This window comes from Hippocampus zosterae, chromosome 6, assembly GCF_025434085.1.
Source record: "Hippocampus zosterae strain Florida chromosome 6, ASM2543408v3, whole genome shotgun sequence".
In the NCBI taxonomy this organism is placed as follows: domain Eukaryota; kingdom Metazoa; phylum Chordata; class Actinopteri; order Syngnathiformes; family Syngnathidae; genus Hippocampus; species Hippocampus zosterae.
In genome coordinates, this window is record NC_067456.1 from 4,388,932 (window position 1) to 4,406,401 (window position 17,470).

The 17,470-nt window shown below is 46.5% G+C and overlaps 1 protein-coding gene and 2 long non-coding RNA genes across 4 annotated transcripts in view; 2 read left to right on the forward strand and 1 right to left on the reverse strand.

Annotated features, from left to right (window-relative positions):
- The window catches only part of lzts1 (leucine zipper, putative tumor suppressor 1), a 20,147-nt gene continuing 2,677 nt past the window's right edge, over positions 1-17,470 (forward strand). Inside the window, exons 1-7 of one of the 2 annotated variants that reach the window (XM_052067414.1) lie at positions 1-312; positions 12,307-12,598; positions 12,680-12,799; positions 15,400-15,562; positions 15,664-16,049; positions 16,802-16,975; positions 17,049-17,180. In XM_052067414.1, coding sequence (XP_051923374.1) covers positions 12,365-12,598; positions 12,680-12,799; positions 15,400-15,562; positions 15,664-16,049; positions 16,802-16,975; positions 17,049-17,180 — 1,209 coding nt within the window. In that variant the 5' untranslated portion in view covers positions 1-312; positions 12,307-12,364. Of the gene's footprint in view, positions 313-9,144; positions 9,795-12,306; positions 12,599-12,679; positions 12,800-15,399; positions 15,563-15,663; positions 16,050-16,801; positions 16,976-17,048; positions 17,181-17,470 lie in introns of those variants that run through there. The other variant, XM_052067415.1, reaches the window with a different exon arrangement.
- On the forward strand, positions 12,815-14,988 carry LOC127601837 (uncharacterized). Its single transcript, XR_007962654.1, has 2 exons — positions 12,815-13,512; positions 13,949-14,988. It is a non-coding gene; the product is annotated as an uncharacterized LOC127601837 (long non-coding RNA).
- LOC127601835 (uncharacterized) overlaps positions 16,056-17,470 on the reverse strand; it is a 1,850-nt gene continuing 435 nt past the window's right edge. Inside the window, exons 2-3 of the long non-coding RNA XR_007962652.1 lie at positions 16,761-17,225; positions 16,056-16,380 (exon numbers count right to left, since the gene is read on the reverse strand). This is a non-coding gene — a long non-coding RNA (uncharacterized LOC127601835). The remainder of the gene's footprint in view (positions 16,381-16,760; positions 17,226-17,470) is intronic.

Below are 17,470 nucleotides of genomic sequence, written 5' to 3' on the forward strand. Positions count from 1 at the left end.
TGCTGGAGGAGGATTTAGTCGAGCCGTGTTTGGACGATGAGTGACGGAGCGGGAATGAGATGGGAATTCAGTTGGGGGGAGGCTACAAAGACGCACAGTAAAGAGGGGGCGGGCAGAGAGAGCCAGAGCGACTTTATGGAGGAATGTGAGTGTTCAGTGGATGGGCTGATTGCACCGTAGTCTGCCGTTGACAGAAGGTGAGAGGGGCAAAGAGGAACACGGCAACATCATCATCATCCTCCTCGTCCTCCTCCTCGGCCGTGGTTGTCCACATCGTTTTGGGGAGGAGCAGTCCAAAGAGAGGCCGATCAGGTAATTCCCCACAAATATTTTGTGCTAAAGTTCCCTTTTTAGAAGTGTCAACTTCAAACTTTAAGGGACCGCCTTTGTCTTGCTTGCTTCAAAGTTCGTGGGCTGTCATTCCGCATTCAATTCATATTGGACAAGTTTGCCTCGTGTTACTTTTCAGCGGGCATGTACACATCGTGAATGAGGAGTTTGCATTCTCAAATTTGCCCATCACAAACATAACCGTTACTGGACAAACCTGTTTTGAACAAGGTTTTTCAGTGCTGACCTGAAGGTGGTCATGTAGTACCAATCATTCTCCGGGCTTCCAACTACTACCTATCATTCTCGTTTTGTTGACTGAGACAGCAAAGGAACACGTTCCGTTTGCACTGCTATTCAACTCTTTTCAAACTATGCGGAATGAAGTGGGAGCCTTTGTGAAAGACATACACGTTATTGGGCACGTCCAAGCATGTTCGACATTGCTGTGCATTGTCGTTGACAAAACGTTGGGTTGTGTGGCAGGTTTTGGGAGGATGTTATTGCACCTGGTATCTAAAAGAGAGAACACGCATTTGAAACCTCACAAAAGATTCTGAAAAAAGTAAATCGGTATGTGTGTCGTTATAGTGCGTGCGCTCAAGATGATCAATGCAATACCAGGAATGACCTGTGAGAGGCAGGGTAGTGCCACAGGCCATCTAGAATGAGTGAAAATACCCAAAAAGGAGAACGAGTAGTAGAAGAAATTGTTAAAAGTTTGGCTGTGTACGAATGAGGCTTCCAGTGGTTGTGAAAAAACAAACATCAAATCATAATTGTTGCACTTCGATATGCATCTTGTGGAGACAAACTGTTTCGTTCAAGCGATGAAGTGGACGAGGTTGAATGGTATGTGAATAGTTAGCTAGCCAGCTAATCGGCATCAGATTGAATGTTCAGGAGTACGGCCAATGAAGCCAATCTCGGCAGAGTATTAATACCTTTGTCGTTAGTTCGCTGCCGCCCTCCCTCAGACCATGTCGCACAGCAACAAATTGCGGCATTTGGCCTGGCAGAGAGCATCTCCCTAGCAAGATAGCTAGCTAGCTTAGATTTAAGATGCATCTGAAGTGTGTCAAAGAGGATAGGCGCCGTGAAATACAGTATGTGCCTTTGGCCACGATGGAGAGCGCAATCCTGGTTAAAGTAAGCCGTTTTAAACTAAAAAGAAAAACTTTTATGAGTTTTACGAGTTGAAAGTGGCAGCCCGCAGTGAACCATCGGTACACAGGCGGCTGTACTTTCCAGTTCAATAGATAATTAGAAAGGTGAATGTGAAGTAGTTTGTAAAGTGCTTGCAGCAGCCACCAAGTGTTGTAGATAAAGTGGCATTTAAGTGCATTTCATTTACCATTTATATCAGACTGGATTCTTCATCTGTTGCACAATGATGTGTCTTTTTTGCACACTTCTGAACTCGTCATCGACATGATCGAAAGCCATCATTTGAGACTTTCCTCTGTTCCTACTTGGCTGGCATTCTGTTTCCCATCACAATCACCAACTAAGTCTACGGTTCAGCCGAACTCAGCCTCTGTTGACCGTATACATAACACTTTTCGATCTGAAGCATTGAAAATGTGTTACCAACCATTTTCCAAGCAGAATAAATGAATGGAATTAATATTGGGTTGGACACACTGCACACCACAGGATAATCTTAAAGACACCTGAAAATCGGCCCTCGACCGACTTTGATCAGAAGATGGAGCGAAAAAAAAATGCGCAAATTAAGCCTCATTATCGACTTTGTGTTTAAAAGGAATTCCTTAGCAACTGGTTTCCTAAATGTAGGTGCCATCACTGACGCTGTTCTGACCTACTGAGGAAGAGACATTTCTTAAAATAGCTGTCCCAAATAGAGCATCCCCCTCATGAGTGAAGCCTCTGAGTCGGTGGCGTGCAGCCTCACGCTAGCTACAGTATAAGTGTGTTTCATTATTATACTAAAGTATTTCCACATACGGCGCATTCCATCCAGACGTTCTTACTCGGGCAAACCTGCGGCCTCCCTTCTTGTAATGAACAACTGACCGCAACAAGGTCAAACTGATTTTATCCTGGAGATGAGCACAGGTAGCGCCTGAGGCTAACAGTCATATTTCCACCCTCCATCCCCTTGCCCCCCGCAGACCCAAAAAGTGAGCTCATTGTACGTCCACTTCCTCCCACATTACACTAACCACACACACACACACACATATACAGGGAGCGTGAACAGATTAGGAGGTGGGAGGATGGTTATGCTCCAGAATGACAACCTTATCACTCGCTGCTCAGCTTGCAGGGTCAATGAGCCCCCGTGCCAGGCAAGGCCTCGTTCTTTTCTACCTCGCTTTGCTCATATAATGCTTCAAAAAAGACTGCCTTGCTGTGTGTGTATTACATGCCGATTTGGGAGCTTTTTTTTCCTTTTTTTTTTTTTATGTGTAATTTGTGCCTCAGAGGTACAATCATGCAAGACAGCCTGTATTAAACAAGCCACGGAAGGTGTTTTAAAAAGGCTAAGAGGTGGACAGTAATTTAAAAAGTCCAATGTACTTCCACGGCTAAAAAAAAAATCCACTTTGCTGCTTTTACGCTGTAATAAAAGCCCGCTCGCTGAATATTTGATGAGAGACTAACCAACTTTTACCAAAGACATAAAACTCACTTTGGACACCACAACATTAGGCATACTTGCTCAGTCAAATCAGATCCGATACAAGAGCCCAGTCATTCGTGTCGAGGTGGTTGTTAATGCTCCAGCCGACACTTTCAGAAAGGAAGTTGGAGACGTTATACTGATCTTCTCACCATCGCGACCAATGACCGCAGTGACAGACAGACAGACAGAGTGGAGCTTTCAGACTAATTACTAAGTCGTAAGCACGACTCAATGGCAGCGCCGTCACCGGGGCCACCTCCAGTGGAGCCCGGATGCAGCTAAGTGAATCAAAACGTGCAATAGAAGAACAAAACCATCTCCTCGGGAGCTTGTTTCCCTGTGGTTAAAACCAAATTGCGGCCGGATTTTCACTCTGTGGACCTGGATTTTCATATTTCATTGTAGAGAGTGTTGAAAAGGAAATCACAATGATTTTATTGTTGTACTGAGCATGAACTGAGCTCGAAAAGCTGCCATTTACCCCAAATGCGTTTGCCAAATTGCGGCCGGATTTTCACTCTGTGGACCTGGATTTTCATATTTCATTGTAGAGAGTGTTGAAAAGGAAATCACAATGATTTTATTGTTGTACTGAGCATGAACTGAGCTCGAAAAGCTGCCATTTACCCCAAATGCATTTGCCAAATTGCGGCCGGATTTTCATTCTGTGGACCTGGATTTTCATATTTCATTGTAGAGAGTGTTGAAAAGGAAATCGCAATGATTTTATTGTTGTACTGAGCATGAATTGAGCTCGAAAAGCTGCCATTTACCCCAAATGCGTTTGCCAAATTGCGGCCGGATTTTCATTCTGTGGACCTGGATTTTCATATTTCATTGTAGAGAGTGTTGAAAAGGAAATCGCAATGATTTTATTGTTGTACTGAGCATGAATTGAGCTAGAAAAGCTGCCATTTACCCCAAATGCGTGTGCGGCTGTTGAAATTATGCAAATGCCGCTATTGCCTAATTAGTATTTAACCAGCCGCACAAACCCGGTTGACTTCCTTATCTATTAATATGTGAGACGCTTGATTGTTTGGTTGACCCGCTGTCTCATTTGAACGCCTCATCTGAAGGCAATCTCATTTCACCCAGAGGGGGTACGTCATAAAAAGCTGGCCCGCTATCAAAGAGGACGGCGACAATGAGCGCAGATGATGTGATAGCTGTTTGATTAAACCAGAACGTTCATCCTCTGCATCTAAACTCCTTTCGCAGACAAAACCGCATGCAGGACAATGTACCAGTCATCAGTTTATTATGCGGCGTTACACTCTCGCACCGAAAATCCTTCTCATAGACACTTGGTGCACGTCTTTTCTCTTTCAGTCCGAACCTGGCGCTCCGGCTCGTCACTGTGGGGCCCTTAATGACTATCTGCTATTCTGCTCTTCACCACTGAAGCCCCCCCCCCCCGCCCCCCCAATTCATGCTCAATCTCCTTTTACAATGCACTAAATGGATTAGCCAATTAGACGCTATTTGGTGTCATTGTGAGGGCTCGCGTGCGTGCGTCGCACATGCACGGACAGTGGCAGTGGTAGCAATGAAAGGGAAAGATAGATGGGCTGTCTGTCCCCCCCACTCTTCATTCCCATTTGAATTGCTGCTGGGGGGGGTCATATTAGTCATCCCCGCACGTCAGCCAGCAACGCAGATCAGGACATCCGCGCGTGTGTGCGTGCATCTGACAGGCCGCAGTGGCTGACGGAGAAAGTGATGGAGTATTACTTTTCAATAATTCAACCCATCATTCTCCGCTTCTCCCCATGTCGTCGTCGTCGCCGTCCTCCTCCTCCTCCTCCTCCTCCTCCTCTTGGTCTTCCTCTTGCTCGCGTTTAATTTGTGAGTTTAATTTCCCCCGTGTCATGACAATGATAAGGGGAAGTGCTTGCTTCATTACACGGGAGTCATCATCAGTTACTTGGCGTGAAACACAGATTGATTCCGGTTATCTAATGTGTTACATAACACAGCGATACATCTCGCTTTTTGCATTCAGGCAATCGACATTACAGCAGATGCCCAGTAAATCAGATGCACGCCAATACATGCCGGCAAAATGGGAATAGTTTTGCTCTGTCTAATTCGAATCGAAATGTCTGCTAGAAGGCGGCCCGGTAGTCCAGTGGTTAGCACGTCGGCTTCACAGTGCAGAGGTACCGGGTTCGATTCCAGCTCCGGCCTCCCTGTGTGGAGTTTGCATGTTCTCCCCGGGCCTGCGTGGGTTTTCTCCGGGTGCTCCGGTTTCCTCCCACATTCCAAAAACATGCGTGGCAGGCTGATTGAACACTCTAAATTGTCCCTAGGTGTGAGTGTGAGTGCAAATTGTTGTTCGTTTCTGTGTGCCCTGCGATTGGCTGGCAACCGATTCAGGGTGTCCCCCCCCCTACTGCCCAAAGACAGCTGGGATAGGCTCCCGCACCCCCCGCGACCCTAGTGAGGATCAAGCGGCTCGGAAGATGGATGGATGGATGTCTGCTAGAGAGTCGCTGGTGATGTCGTGCTACGTTTGTCTGACTTGGGTGCAGACAGTGTGGGTTAAGTTCCTATTCTGTGATTGTGCGAATGGTTGTCTCTCTTGAGATGGGACTGACCATCCAGCTTGTCGACTGCCGTTCGCCCAAAATCAGCTGGGATAGGCTCCAGCGGCCCGTGACCCCGAACGGTGCTCAGCTCATCCCGCCCCCCACGTGACACACACAAGTCAATGCGTTACTGAGACACCAGCAGAGACCCAGAAAGCCGCTATTTTCAAAGCACTCGAGCGCACCACAAGAGCACTGGGCGGGTAGGCCCCAAGAAACCGCCAAAAATGCCCCCCCCCCCCCCCCAAGTTGATGTTATACAGTTTTGTACTCCTTCAGAAAGCAAACTGATTGAGTGCGAGTACACAATACCTCTGCGGATTGCAGTCAACGTGTGCAACTCGTTTTGCTTCAGTTGCTGCAAGGCATAATAAATCAAAAATCATTTCAACTTGATCCAGATTTGACTTTCAATTGATCAATGAATATGTCCATCCAAACTATTCAAAAAAAGAAAAAACGGTCAATCAATAAAAACAACAAATTTGATGTCCCATATGAAACTGTCATTCGAGTCCGAAGTAACAAAGTGTAATAAGATCCGACTGAAATAGAGCAAATTACAACCTAATATGGAAGAAGTAAAAACGTGTTGAATTGAGATGTGTGTGTTACATTCATAGTGCTGACGATATTACATCTGGGACATCCTCGGAAGAACGCGTACACATATATTTTAATGACACATTGGGGATTAAATTGCAGATAAAACAAATAAAGAACAAACAGACAAACTCATGCCAAAACCATAACTTTGGTGGCAGTAGTGACGTCGCAATTTAGTAAAAGTCCAGCAAGCCACAATAGTAAATTACTAAAGCTTAAGAAATCCCGACCCAAAGAACAATACCGTGGCCGAGAGTGACCTAAAAAAACAGACAGCGTGAACCAGATAGATTATGCATGCATCTGTTCAAAATTAACATGCAGACAGTGAGAATTAAAGTGGTGCCATCTGGCAATGTGGAGGTACAGTGGAAAGTTTCATGGTTATTGTGCGGGAGCGGCAGGTATAAATCTTACAACATGGTAGCACAATGCTGCCTTCCACCGGCTGCGGTAAAAACGATTGGCTATGCTCTATGCTCGATGTCAATGAGTGTGTATGTGCGTGGAGGGGAAGGGGGTAGGGGGGGGGGGGTCTGGGGGGGGGTCCATTGTGAGTCGGCCTTGCTTTGTATCAGTCGGGTCAGCGGGTGCTCAAAAGTATGATCCCCCCCTTGCACACACAGAAAGCCCCCTGCTTGGACACAAAGAAGTGCAAACACTTTTGTGCAGATAAGTGACGAACTCGTGGATCTGTCATCCCTCGCCATTTCACAGAAGCGCTTGTAGCACGCCGACTGCGCAATCAATATTGAGCACTTTAACAAAAAGTGAAAATGTGACAAATGTAACAAAAAGTTTAAAAGTGAAATGAAACTGTCATTACAGAGAGATGAGTCACTTGGCTAATATATACCAGTATTCTGTGTTGGCTAGCTAGCTAGCTAGCGATGTTGACAAAACGCATCTTTCCTAGTTAGGGAACATCTCGGTGTTATTTAAAAAGTTATTGAAGTTACCATAGTATGTTGGAACACAAAGTGGTGTGGGTAGATAACAAGCAATAAGTATGCGCACAAATGTCTGTCAGGGTGTGTGAGCCACAAGATGAATGATGTGTTTAAGAAATGGTTAGCTTTCCCTGAAGTGTGTGTGATGTGAACCCACACACTGACACACGAAGGCAAGGAGGTGCGAACGAGCCCGCTGCCCGTTCGTCAGCGGCAAGGAGACCCAGCTAGCTCACAAGCTACTTTTTGGCTAGCAGCAAGGCTCTTTTTTTTCCACAAATCAAACATTTAGGGATATTAAAAGTTAAAACTTTTCAATGTGATGTTTCAAATTTGAAGCCACTTCTTTTCATTTTGTAGGGTTTTTAGACATTTTAGGAGAGTTCATCAATCAACGCAGAATTTGGTGGACATCGATCATAAAAACAACTCCGTAGGTCAATTTTTCTAATTTAATGTTTTGCCCAAATCTGCCCAAGATTTTTCTCTTTCACAAAAATCTATTCATCCATTTTCTAATCCGCTTATCCTCTCAAGCTGTTTTCGGGCAGCGGGCGGGGTGCACCCTGAACTGGTCACCAGCCAAACGGAGGGCACACATGGACGAACAACTTTTCGCGCTCACACTCACACCTAGGGACAGTTTAAAGTGTTCCATGGACCCCGAGAAAACGCACGCAGGCACTGGGAGAACATGTAAACTCCACATCGGAATAAAACCCTGCACCTCTTGGAATTGAAATGGATTTCCATGGGACAGGAGAAGTGAACCAATCTCTTTTTTCGTCAATGGATGCTACAGCTTCTTGTTGACTTTGAAACTTAGCTTGTAGCCGACGTGTGCACATTTTGAGCATGACGTCTCTGATCCACTGGTTAAAGGACACTTTGATTCTCTCCTCTTTCATCTCAAACCGCTTCAAACAACAAAGCGTGTGATGGAAAAGTGACTGTCCGTGTTTTATGTTATGTGTTGTGTTTATTATTTTACTTTATGTTAACTGTTTTGTAAAGCGCTTTGTTACAGCTGCCGCTGTTGTGAAAGCGCTGTATAAATCAGCATGTATTGTATTGTATTGTATTGTATTGTATTGTATTGTATTGTATTGTATTGTATTGTATTGTATTGTATTGTATGAGGCCAGCGTGCTAACCCGTCGCCCACCGTGCCGCCCGTGTATCAATAATATACTATGTATATAGTGATATATTTTAGTTATGAATTAAGAGTTAGATTCAGCGAGAGGTAGAATTTTGTTTTTCTGAAAATACCATAGCAGTTAATTGCAACGCATGGTCAAAACTGTATTGCACACGCTTTTATAGGCTAACTTTTTTAAAAAAAAGAATACATCTCCAAAACCTGATGGTCAAGACATTTTTGAAATGAGCATTAAAAATACGCTTAGGGGCACATAAAGTCCGCTGTGATAAAAGGTTGCTATTGACCACGCGGCGTAATCGGACCTTTGCTGGAAAGAGAGTAAGTGCGCACCAAGTTTTTGATTCAACCTCCAAGCTTTACTTGTTGTCATGAGATTTTTCAGGCGGCCCTATAGTCGAGGGAAAACATTAACCGAAAGGAATGGTACTGTCTGAGATAGTGTGTCTTATTCTCAGAGCGTGAAAATCCTGCACATAAAAATCTTCTAGGCAGATAAGATGATGTCACCAAATGTTCTCCCCATTGATTTCCTTGCGCATTGGCCATGACAATCAATCAGCAGATATGCTGCAAAGCTGTCTGTTTTCTTCACATTAAGAAGAAAATATAAGACAACTTGTGACATCTATGGCCTGTTAGATTTACACCTCATTTGTCCGCGCCACTCCAGGACCACCAAATACAGTACATCTTCAATTCATTCTTGTTGTTTTTTTGGGAGGGGGAGAACACCTCATACGTCATCCTGCGGGACGCTCCCTGAAACATTCCGTTTGAATATGCGTGGCTCCGAGGTTGTAAATCACATAAAAAGTGAAGCTCTCCAGCTCCTTCTCCATTGTGAGGTTGAGTCCTTTTATTTAACACTCAAATATGGTCCGGGGCCGTTTGGGGAGAATACATCAACAGGAGTAGAACACAAAGAGCGGCACACTTCAACGCACAAAGAAGCAAGCAGCTTTTTTTTCCCCCCTCCTTCAGCTGAAGGCTTGTTTGCTTATGGGTGCAGGGCACAGAGCGGGCCGGAGGGACCGAGGGAGGGGAGGTTAGCACATCCAAGGCCGATGCAGAAGCAGGAGGTGTCCGGGTGACAGTGGGGATGGGAGGAGGAGGGGGGGTACACGGGCGGATCTTTTGTGAGGGCCTCGAGTTAATCACTTCAGCGGCACACGTCGCTTCTGAGGGTGCACATGTTGTACACTTACTCCCCCCCCGGGGAGCGGTGGTGGAGCAGGAGGGGGTGTAAAGAGGGAGGTCCCAAAAACAAACACACACACACACACACACACACACACACACACACACACACAGAAAATACCATTTACATGTCAGTTATAATGCAAAGCCAACCCCACCCCTCAACTGCACATTATCGGACCCCGTTGGCCTAGAAGCGTTTTTGGTGTTCTGATACGGGTCTGTGCGTGGGTGAAAGGGCTGGGCGTCCTCATGCAGGACTGGACAGATCACTCGTGGGAGGCCTGGTTAGAGGTGCATGCTTAGTAAGTAAAAAGCCGTCTCCCCCCCGTGTATGTATGTGAGTGGTGTGAGCGTGATAGTGAAAGCTGGAGCAACACAATAGGGAGCGATGACTGTTTGTGCTTTTGCAGATGCAAAGTTCACTGCCATTGTTTAGCTCCGTTTAATATCTGTGATGCTTCATAATGAGATTCTGGATTTGTTTTTCTTTATTTTGACAGCGATCAGACTTTTGTTTCCTTTGAATGACTTTCTGTGTAAAAGGTTTCTCTGCCGTGCTCGCCGCCCATTATCTTCCTCCTCATTGCATTTCAGCGTGATGTCGTGTCTGCTTATTGTTTTCTCGGATGATGAAAATTGATCAGCGCTTGCGCCGCTATTCGTTTTTGTACTCTTGTAATCAAAACAAGAAAGTCAAATGACGCCGCCGGCGGGCCGCAAGATTGGGTACGCCCGGATTAAATATGTGATTTACGAATAGGCGAGCTGTTTTTGTGAGAGAAAAAAAAACAGTTTTAATTGGCACTCTCATTTAACAGCAATCATGATGATACAGTACATTTATTTGTACATGCCTTTCTGGGCACCAAACAAAGTCTAAATATCAGAGGAGCAAAAGTATTAAAACAAATATGAAATGTCTGCTAAGTACATATTTGATTAAAAAATAAAATACTGACAAGAAAGGGTTCATTTAAAAAGCAAGGAGATAAACCCTGATAAAATGCAAAACTATGCATCGAACAAATGTGACGATGCGAGTTTATGTTTATTCTTTTGCTTGTCATTTGAGGTGCCTATAAGATACCATAAAATAAGCTGTGTTCTCGGCCTATTAGCGTAAAACAGCGCACAGCTGCAAAAAATAACAACACTAATAAAATTTGCATTAGTTCCATACATACTCTAGATCACAGGTGTCAAAGTCAAGGCCCGGGGGCCACATGTGGCCAGCCACATCATTTTATGTGGCCTGCGAAGCAAATCAAACGTGGCAACTTCCATGATGCTTGCTAAAATATGAACCAAAAATTCGAATTCTCATATGTAATAAATGAGAAAATGAGAGACATATTGTACGCATTTTCTTGTTGCCAAACACCTCATTCCAGGAACTTCAACAACAGTTGAATAAACCGTAATTCTTGACTACCTTATATGATTTCAGTCATAATGGCCATCGAAGGGAAACGGTATCTAAGATATGGCCCGTGACGAAAATGGGTTTGACACCCCTGCTCTAGATGATTTGCATGTTTAGCTTTTGATGATATTTCTGATCATATTCAACGTTCAATCATACACCATGCGCAGTATGTGGAAAATAAGTCTTGCTTATTTCGGTTTAGCTTGACACGACTACCATGATATCATTCATTCATTCATTCATCTTCCAAGCCGCTTGATCCTCACTAGGGTCGCGGGGGGTGCTGGAGCCTATCCCAGCTGTCTTCGGGCAGTAGGCGGGGGACACCCTGAATCGGTTGCCAGCCAATCACAGGGCACACAGAGACGAACAACCATCCACGCTCACATTCACACCTAGGGACAATTTAGAGCGTCCAATCAGCCTGCCACGCATGTTTTTGGAATGTGGGAGGAAACCGGAGCACCCGGAGAAAACCCACGCAGGCCCGGGGAGAACATGCAAACTCCACACAGGGAGGCCGGAGCTGGAATTGAACCCGGTACCTCTGCACTGTGAAGCCGACGTGCTAACCACTGGACTACCGGGCCGCCCTACCATGATATCATATTAATAAAAATCTTGAATATATTATGTATTGACTCTGCATTTAAAAACTACGATCTTTATAAAGACCTTTGACCCTGTGATGCAGGCGTACCTCCAAGGTGTACCTCATTGCGTATCGAGCTATGCGTCCAGTAATGCTAAATGACCCTATTAAATCCGATGTGATGTGATTAACTACACGATAGTCCAAGCCTTTGTTGCTGCGGTCATTATAAAGTGGTGAGGGGATGAGGACCAGCTGGTGAGGGGGTGCCCCTGAGCCTGATAGCCACCACTCTCCACTCTGGGTCAGATCATGTCACACTACATCTGGGGCCTCGTTGTCTTTTCCCGCGGATGGACAGAATCGCCCGCACCGCTATGGAATTATTTGGAAGTGGGAATTAGCAATGGGAATGTAAAACATCAAGAATAAATGCATGTTTTTTGATTAAAATGAGGGTGAGGGATTAATCACATGTTTGCAAGTGGTCAGTCAATGTCCTAATTTGTTTAAAAGTAGAACACAAAGGCCTTTTGAGTCCAATCCAACGGTTAAGCCATAAATCGAGACACACAAAGCCGGGCACGGAGCCAACATGTTTTTTTTTTTTATTCCGCTGTGTTTACTTTGGAAATGAAAGCACACCTGCTCCAGATGTCGCTTCTTCAACGAACGGGAAGCAATGAAGTTAAATAAACAACAGTTAAAATTGCTTTAAATCGGTGCTGGCATGAATTTTATGAGAGGAAAAAAAACTAGTTCACATCTTTTAAACTTCATCGTGCTATGTTTGCAGATGAACTTCTCTGGGGTGGTCATGAGCTGAGTCAATCCTTCATTTGCCCGACGGGAACATGGGAAGCGTCAGCAGCCTCATCACCAACGACGAACTCAACAGTAAACACTGCAAGGCGTCAGAGTTGAGGTTGAAAAACAGAACGAATCAGCCTCGACGCAATGGCGGTTGCAGCCTTGATGACTTACTCAAGTGTAGCTTCACTCAGGCTTCCTCCTCTTCGCCCGCCCACCTCCCTAAAGGCCTCTCGCACTCCCGTTCGGGACGAAGCGAGGACTTTTTCTACATAAAGGTGGGCCCATGTGCTTTTGAATGACACATACGTGATTTTCTGGCAGATAAAGATGAGAAAAATGAATGTGCTTGACGTAAGGTGAGCCATAAATCGAGGTCAGCCTACCACAGAGGAGGCTCAACAGAAGACTACATCGGCGGACGGAACGGACAGGAGAAATCTGACGAGCGACCCAAACTAATGTCAGGGACTGATGGGGTAAGAACGCAGTTATTATCAGTCCACGTGTTGACATGTCTTTATTTCATGAAATATGAAACACTGAATCTGTAAATTTGTTCGCATGATTGTTGTCATCGGACTTATTGACTTATGCTCATGAAAAAGACATTATTCTTGACTTCTGCTTTCAAACCGTGAATGTAATACGTGGAGGTGATATAATTCACAAAATTCACGGTCGTAATGGCCCTCTGAGGGAAACCATCACCACAATTTGGCCCGCGACTAAAATTGGTTTGACACCCCTGCTGAGTAGAACCATGCAAATCGTCCCCCCCCACCCAGAAAAAAGTAATAACAATGAACTTATTGTACGTGTATGACTATTATAATTTTAAATACAGTATGTTTCCAATAGTTTCGCAGCAGTGGGTAGAAGCAGTTCACGTGTATTGTCGAATTGACAGGAAGTAGTTTTGGCCACCGGATCTGACTTCCCAGTGCTCCATTATGCTCCATTAATGAGTCAGAGCCTTCAGGAGTGCACTCTTAAAAAAAAAAAAAGCTGCTGAAACGTTTAAGCGAGAGGTCTCACAGCAGGTAGCGGACAGTTGTCGCTTGTGAACCTTCTCATTTTCATAATTACCCTTTTCCAAATGAATAACCTTGATCTACTCGGGGAAGTGATTTGAGTGCGCTGACAATAAGGAGGTGAAAATGACCTTCTCTGAAAGCTTTAGGGCGACCCGGTAGTCCAGTGGTTAGCACGTCGGCTTCACAGTGCAGAGGTACCGGGTTCGATTCCAGCTCCCGGCCTCCCTGTGTGGAGTTTGCATGCTCTCCCCGGGCCTGCGTGGGTTTTCTCCGGGTGCTCCGGTTTCCTCCCACATTCCAAAAACTTGCGTGGCAGGCTGATTGAACACTCCAAATTGTCCCTAGGTGTGAGTGTGAGTGTGAATGGTTGTTCGTTTCTGTGTGCCCTGCTATTGGCTGGCAACCGATTCAGGGTGTCCCCCGCCTACTGCCCGAAGACGGCTGGGATAGGCTCCAGCACCCCCCGCGACCCTAGTGGATCCTAGTAGATCAAGTGGCTCGGAAGATGAATGAATGAATGAATGAATGAATGAATGAATGAATGAATGAATGAATGAATGAATGAATGAATGAAAGCTTTAGAAGCCTCAGGGATCCCAGGCCAAAGTTGGGGGGGGGCAGAAGAAGCAGAAATGGGAAATACATCAGTGTCTAATTGAGCTTGGTAGATAGGGAGAGAGATTTATTTTTTCAAATCAAAAAAAGGCCCCCCCCCCCATATCCCAGTCATGTAGTCGGCGAGGAGGAATGCTGAGCTCACAAGCATTCCTTCTTTACCACAGCATCCCATATTATTAACAATAGGGGCTATTCATCTTCCTTCTGGCAGCATGTGAGGGGTGGGTGGTGTGGTATACAGAACGAAGGAGAGGGGGGGGGCAGAACAAGGAAGAGAGCTACTGTATGGTTCCACTTTCTTGAACAATACAGATGGAGAGGGACTGTGGCATTCAGGTTGTCCCGCATCCAACGTTTTCGTATCATGCCCGTTGTGGCTGATGTCAGTAAGTGACGCAGCCTATAGCGCAATGCTAACTTGGGGTGTTATCTGGTTGACGATCCAAAAAGATGGCAAGTTAGGAAGTTTACAAGACGCGCTGGTGTTCTGGTTCGAATATACGCAATACAGTAAGGGACAGTCAACCAGTCATACTCTGAGTCACAATCTTACATAACCCATTTTAAACATCCAAAATATCAGCAGACATGTATGATCCGGTGCCCACTTGACATCTCTGTGATTTTCCCAAGCTAACACTCTCATTCGCCTGTAGCTTGCAGTTCCTCTGAGACCGACCGACTTTAGCTGGTGCGCTACTCAAATCAGTGACTTCTTCTGCCATGTCAAGGTCAAGGACGATCAAGGACGATTCTCCCTTGCGATATTTGAAAGGATGAGAGGGTCCGCTTTATCTGGCTGTCAATCAAGTCGGCTGTGTTCACGCCCACAATGTTGCAAAAACTCCTTTAATGCTTAAATGCAGCACGCGGGGGCGACCCGGTAGTCCGGTGGCACAGTCACAGTGCAGAGGTACCGGGTTCGATTCCAGCTCCGGCCTCCCTGTGTGGAGTTTGCATGCTCTCCCCGGGCCTGCGTGGGTTTTCTCCGGGTGCTCCGGTTTCCCCCCCCACATTCCAAAAACATGCATGGCAGGCTGATTGAACACTCTAAATTGTCCCTAGGTGTGAATGTGAGCATGGATGGTTGTTCGTCTATGTGTGCCCTGCGATTGGCTGGCAACCGATTCAGGGTGTCCCCCGCCTACTGCCCGGTGATGGCTGGGATGGGCTCCAGCACCCCCCGCGACCCTAGTGAGGATCAAGCGGTACGGTAGATGAATGAATGAAAGGATATTGTGTCAGACTCTGAAGAAAGTTAGTTGCTGGTACTTTAAGTTGTGCATCCTTGGCTCTGTCAGGCATGGGATGACGTGTATTATGTAAGGCCGTCAGCTGAAAGGAGTTAGTGACTATGGGGAAAAAAAAAGGGGGCGGGAGGCGGGCAAGAGCATTTCTGACAACGTGTCATTTCACTCTTCTAGACTACCGCTGAGAAGTCGCTGGTCCGATCCACTGCATACAAGCCTTTAAGTCCCAGGAGCGTATCCTCTACAGAAGCACAGCGCAACAGCCTGGACCGCATCCTCAGCCAAGTGGACAAATCAAAGAATCCCGACATCCGACACAAGCCAGACACATCCTCCGGTCTATATCTTTAAACGACGCCGATAAACTTCAAAATGTGATGATGTGGGTTGAATGCCAAACAAAAGCGTTCAAAAATCAATCCTCAACTTTGCTTTCAGGGAATCTGTCAGACTCTGGTCACAACTCCATGTCAAGCCTCCCCACCCACAGCACCAGTGGAAGCCTAAGTGCTTGCACAGGCCCCGTCAGTCACAACGATGGCAGCTCCGCTATCGCCAACTGTCTCCTCAAGGGAGCTCAGCCCAATTTGTCCCCCTGGGTGAACAGCGGGGGTCGAGACGGTGGCTACGGGGCTAGTTTGAGCCCCGGGGGCTTGTCATCAAAGGCTCAAAGCGACGGTGGCTCCCCGCTATCTTCACATCGGCCGAAACGTCTCTCTGAAACCGCGGGAGGGAGTCGGTCCCCTCTGACAACAGATGAGTCACTCATCGAAACGTTGGAACAAAGACTACTGGAGAGAGAGAACGAACTGCAAGAGTTACAGGTGCGAATTTGGCTCAACGTGCTACTTTTTTGTACTTCTTCTTTTCCTTCCCACTTGTCCCGTTAAGGATCGCCACGGCGAGTCAACCTTTTCCCGTCTAAGTCTATTGTTTTCCATCTTCCAACATTTTCTGCCAACTGCTTTCACGTGTTCCCTCGCGATTATCAAGCTTCTCTTCGGTCTTCTCGCTCGATGTTCTTGTCATTCATCAGCAAAACGAGCGTCTATCAGCGACTGACAGACGGTCTTTCCGTCAGTACTGACGGATTGCCCACCTCCGGTTAAGCCGAATTCTCCTTTTGTCCAAGGTGTGATGACTGATTTAGTCTCACTATCAACATTCATTCATTCATTCATCTTCCGACCCGCTTGATCCTCACTAGGGTCGCGGGGGGTGCTGGAGCCTATCCCAGCTGTCTTCGGGCAGTAGGCGGGGGACACCCTAAACCGGTTGCCAGCCAATCGCAGGGCACACAGAAACGAACAACCATTCGCACTCACACTCACAGCTAGGGACAATTTAGAGTGTTCAATCAGCCTGCCACGCATGTTTTTGGAATGTGGGAGGAAACCGGAGCACCCGGAGAAAACCCACGCAGGCCCGGGGAGAACATGCAAACTCCACACAGGGAGGCCGGAACTGGAATCGAACCCGGTACCTCTGCGCTGTGAAGCCGGCGTGCTAACCACTGGACTACCGGGCCGCCCGACTATCAACATGTTTGCTGACATTTCTCCCAAATCAACAACAGGTCAGCTATGAGGTGAAGGAAGCGGCCACCTACAAGTTCTTGGAGGAAAAACAAAAGTATTGCACGGACGAAATGCATGAGTTGAACCACCGATGCTCCGCGTCGTTGCAACAAGCCTCGCAGATGGCCGCCAACAGCCGCCAAGCACTGCAGCTGCATGTCAGCCAACTCCAGGTCAGAACACCTCAAGTCCTTCAACACGATGGACTAGATCGTTCCCTCTTGATGAGCTTTGCATCTCGCGCAGGCAGAAAACGAGAAACTCAAGGAGGAGATCGCCACGCTAAACCGAGAGAGGGATCTCATCGAGCGAAGACTGAGCGCCTACGAGGAGGAGAACACGCAACTCGCTCCGACGCTCGAGGAAACTCAGTGGGAGGTGACACATGATCGTGCCATTACGGGACCTTTTTTTTTAAAGTCCCTGTGAAGTGAAAGTGAACATTCATTCATTCATTCATCTTCCGAGACGCTTGATCCTCACTAGGGTCGCGGGGGGTGCTGGAGCCTATCCCAGCTGTCTTCGGGCAGTAGGGGGGGGGGACACCCTGAATCGGTTGCCAGCCAATCGCAGGGCACACAGAAACGAACAACCATTCACACCTAAGGACAATTTAGAGTGTTCAATCAGCCTGCCACGCATGTTTTTTGGAATGTGGGAGGAAACCG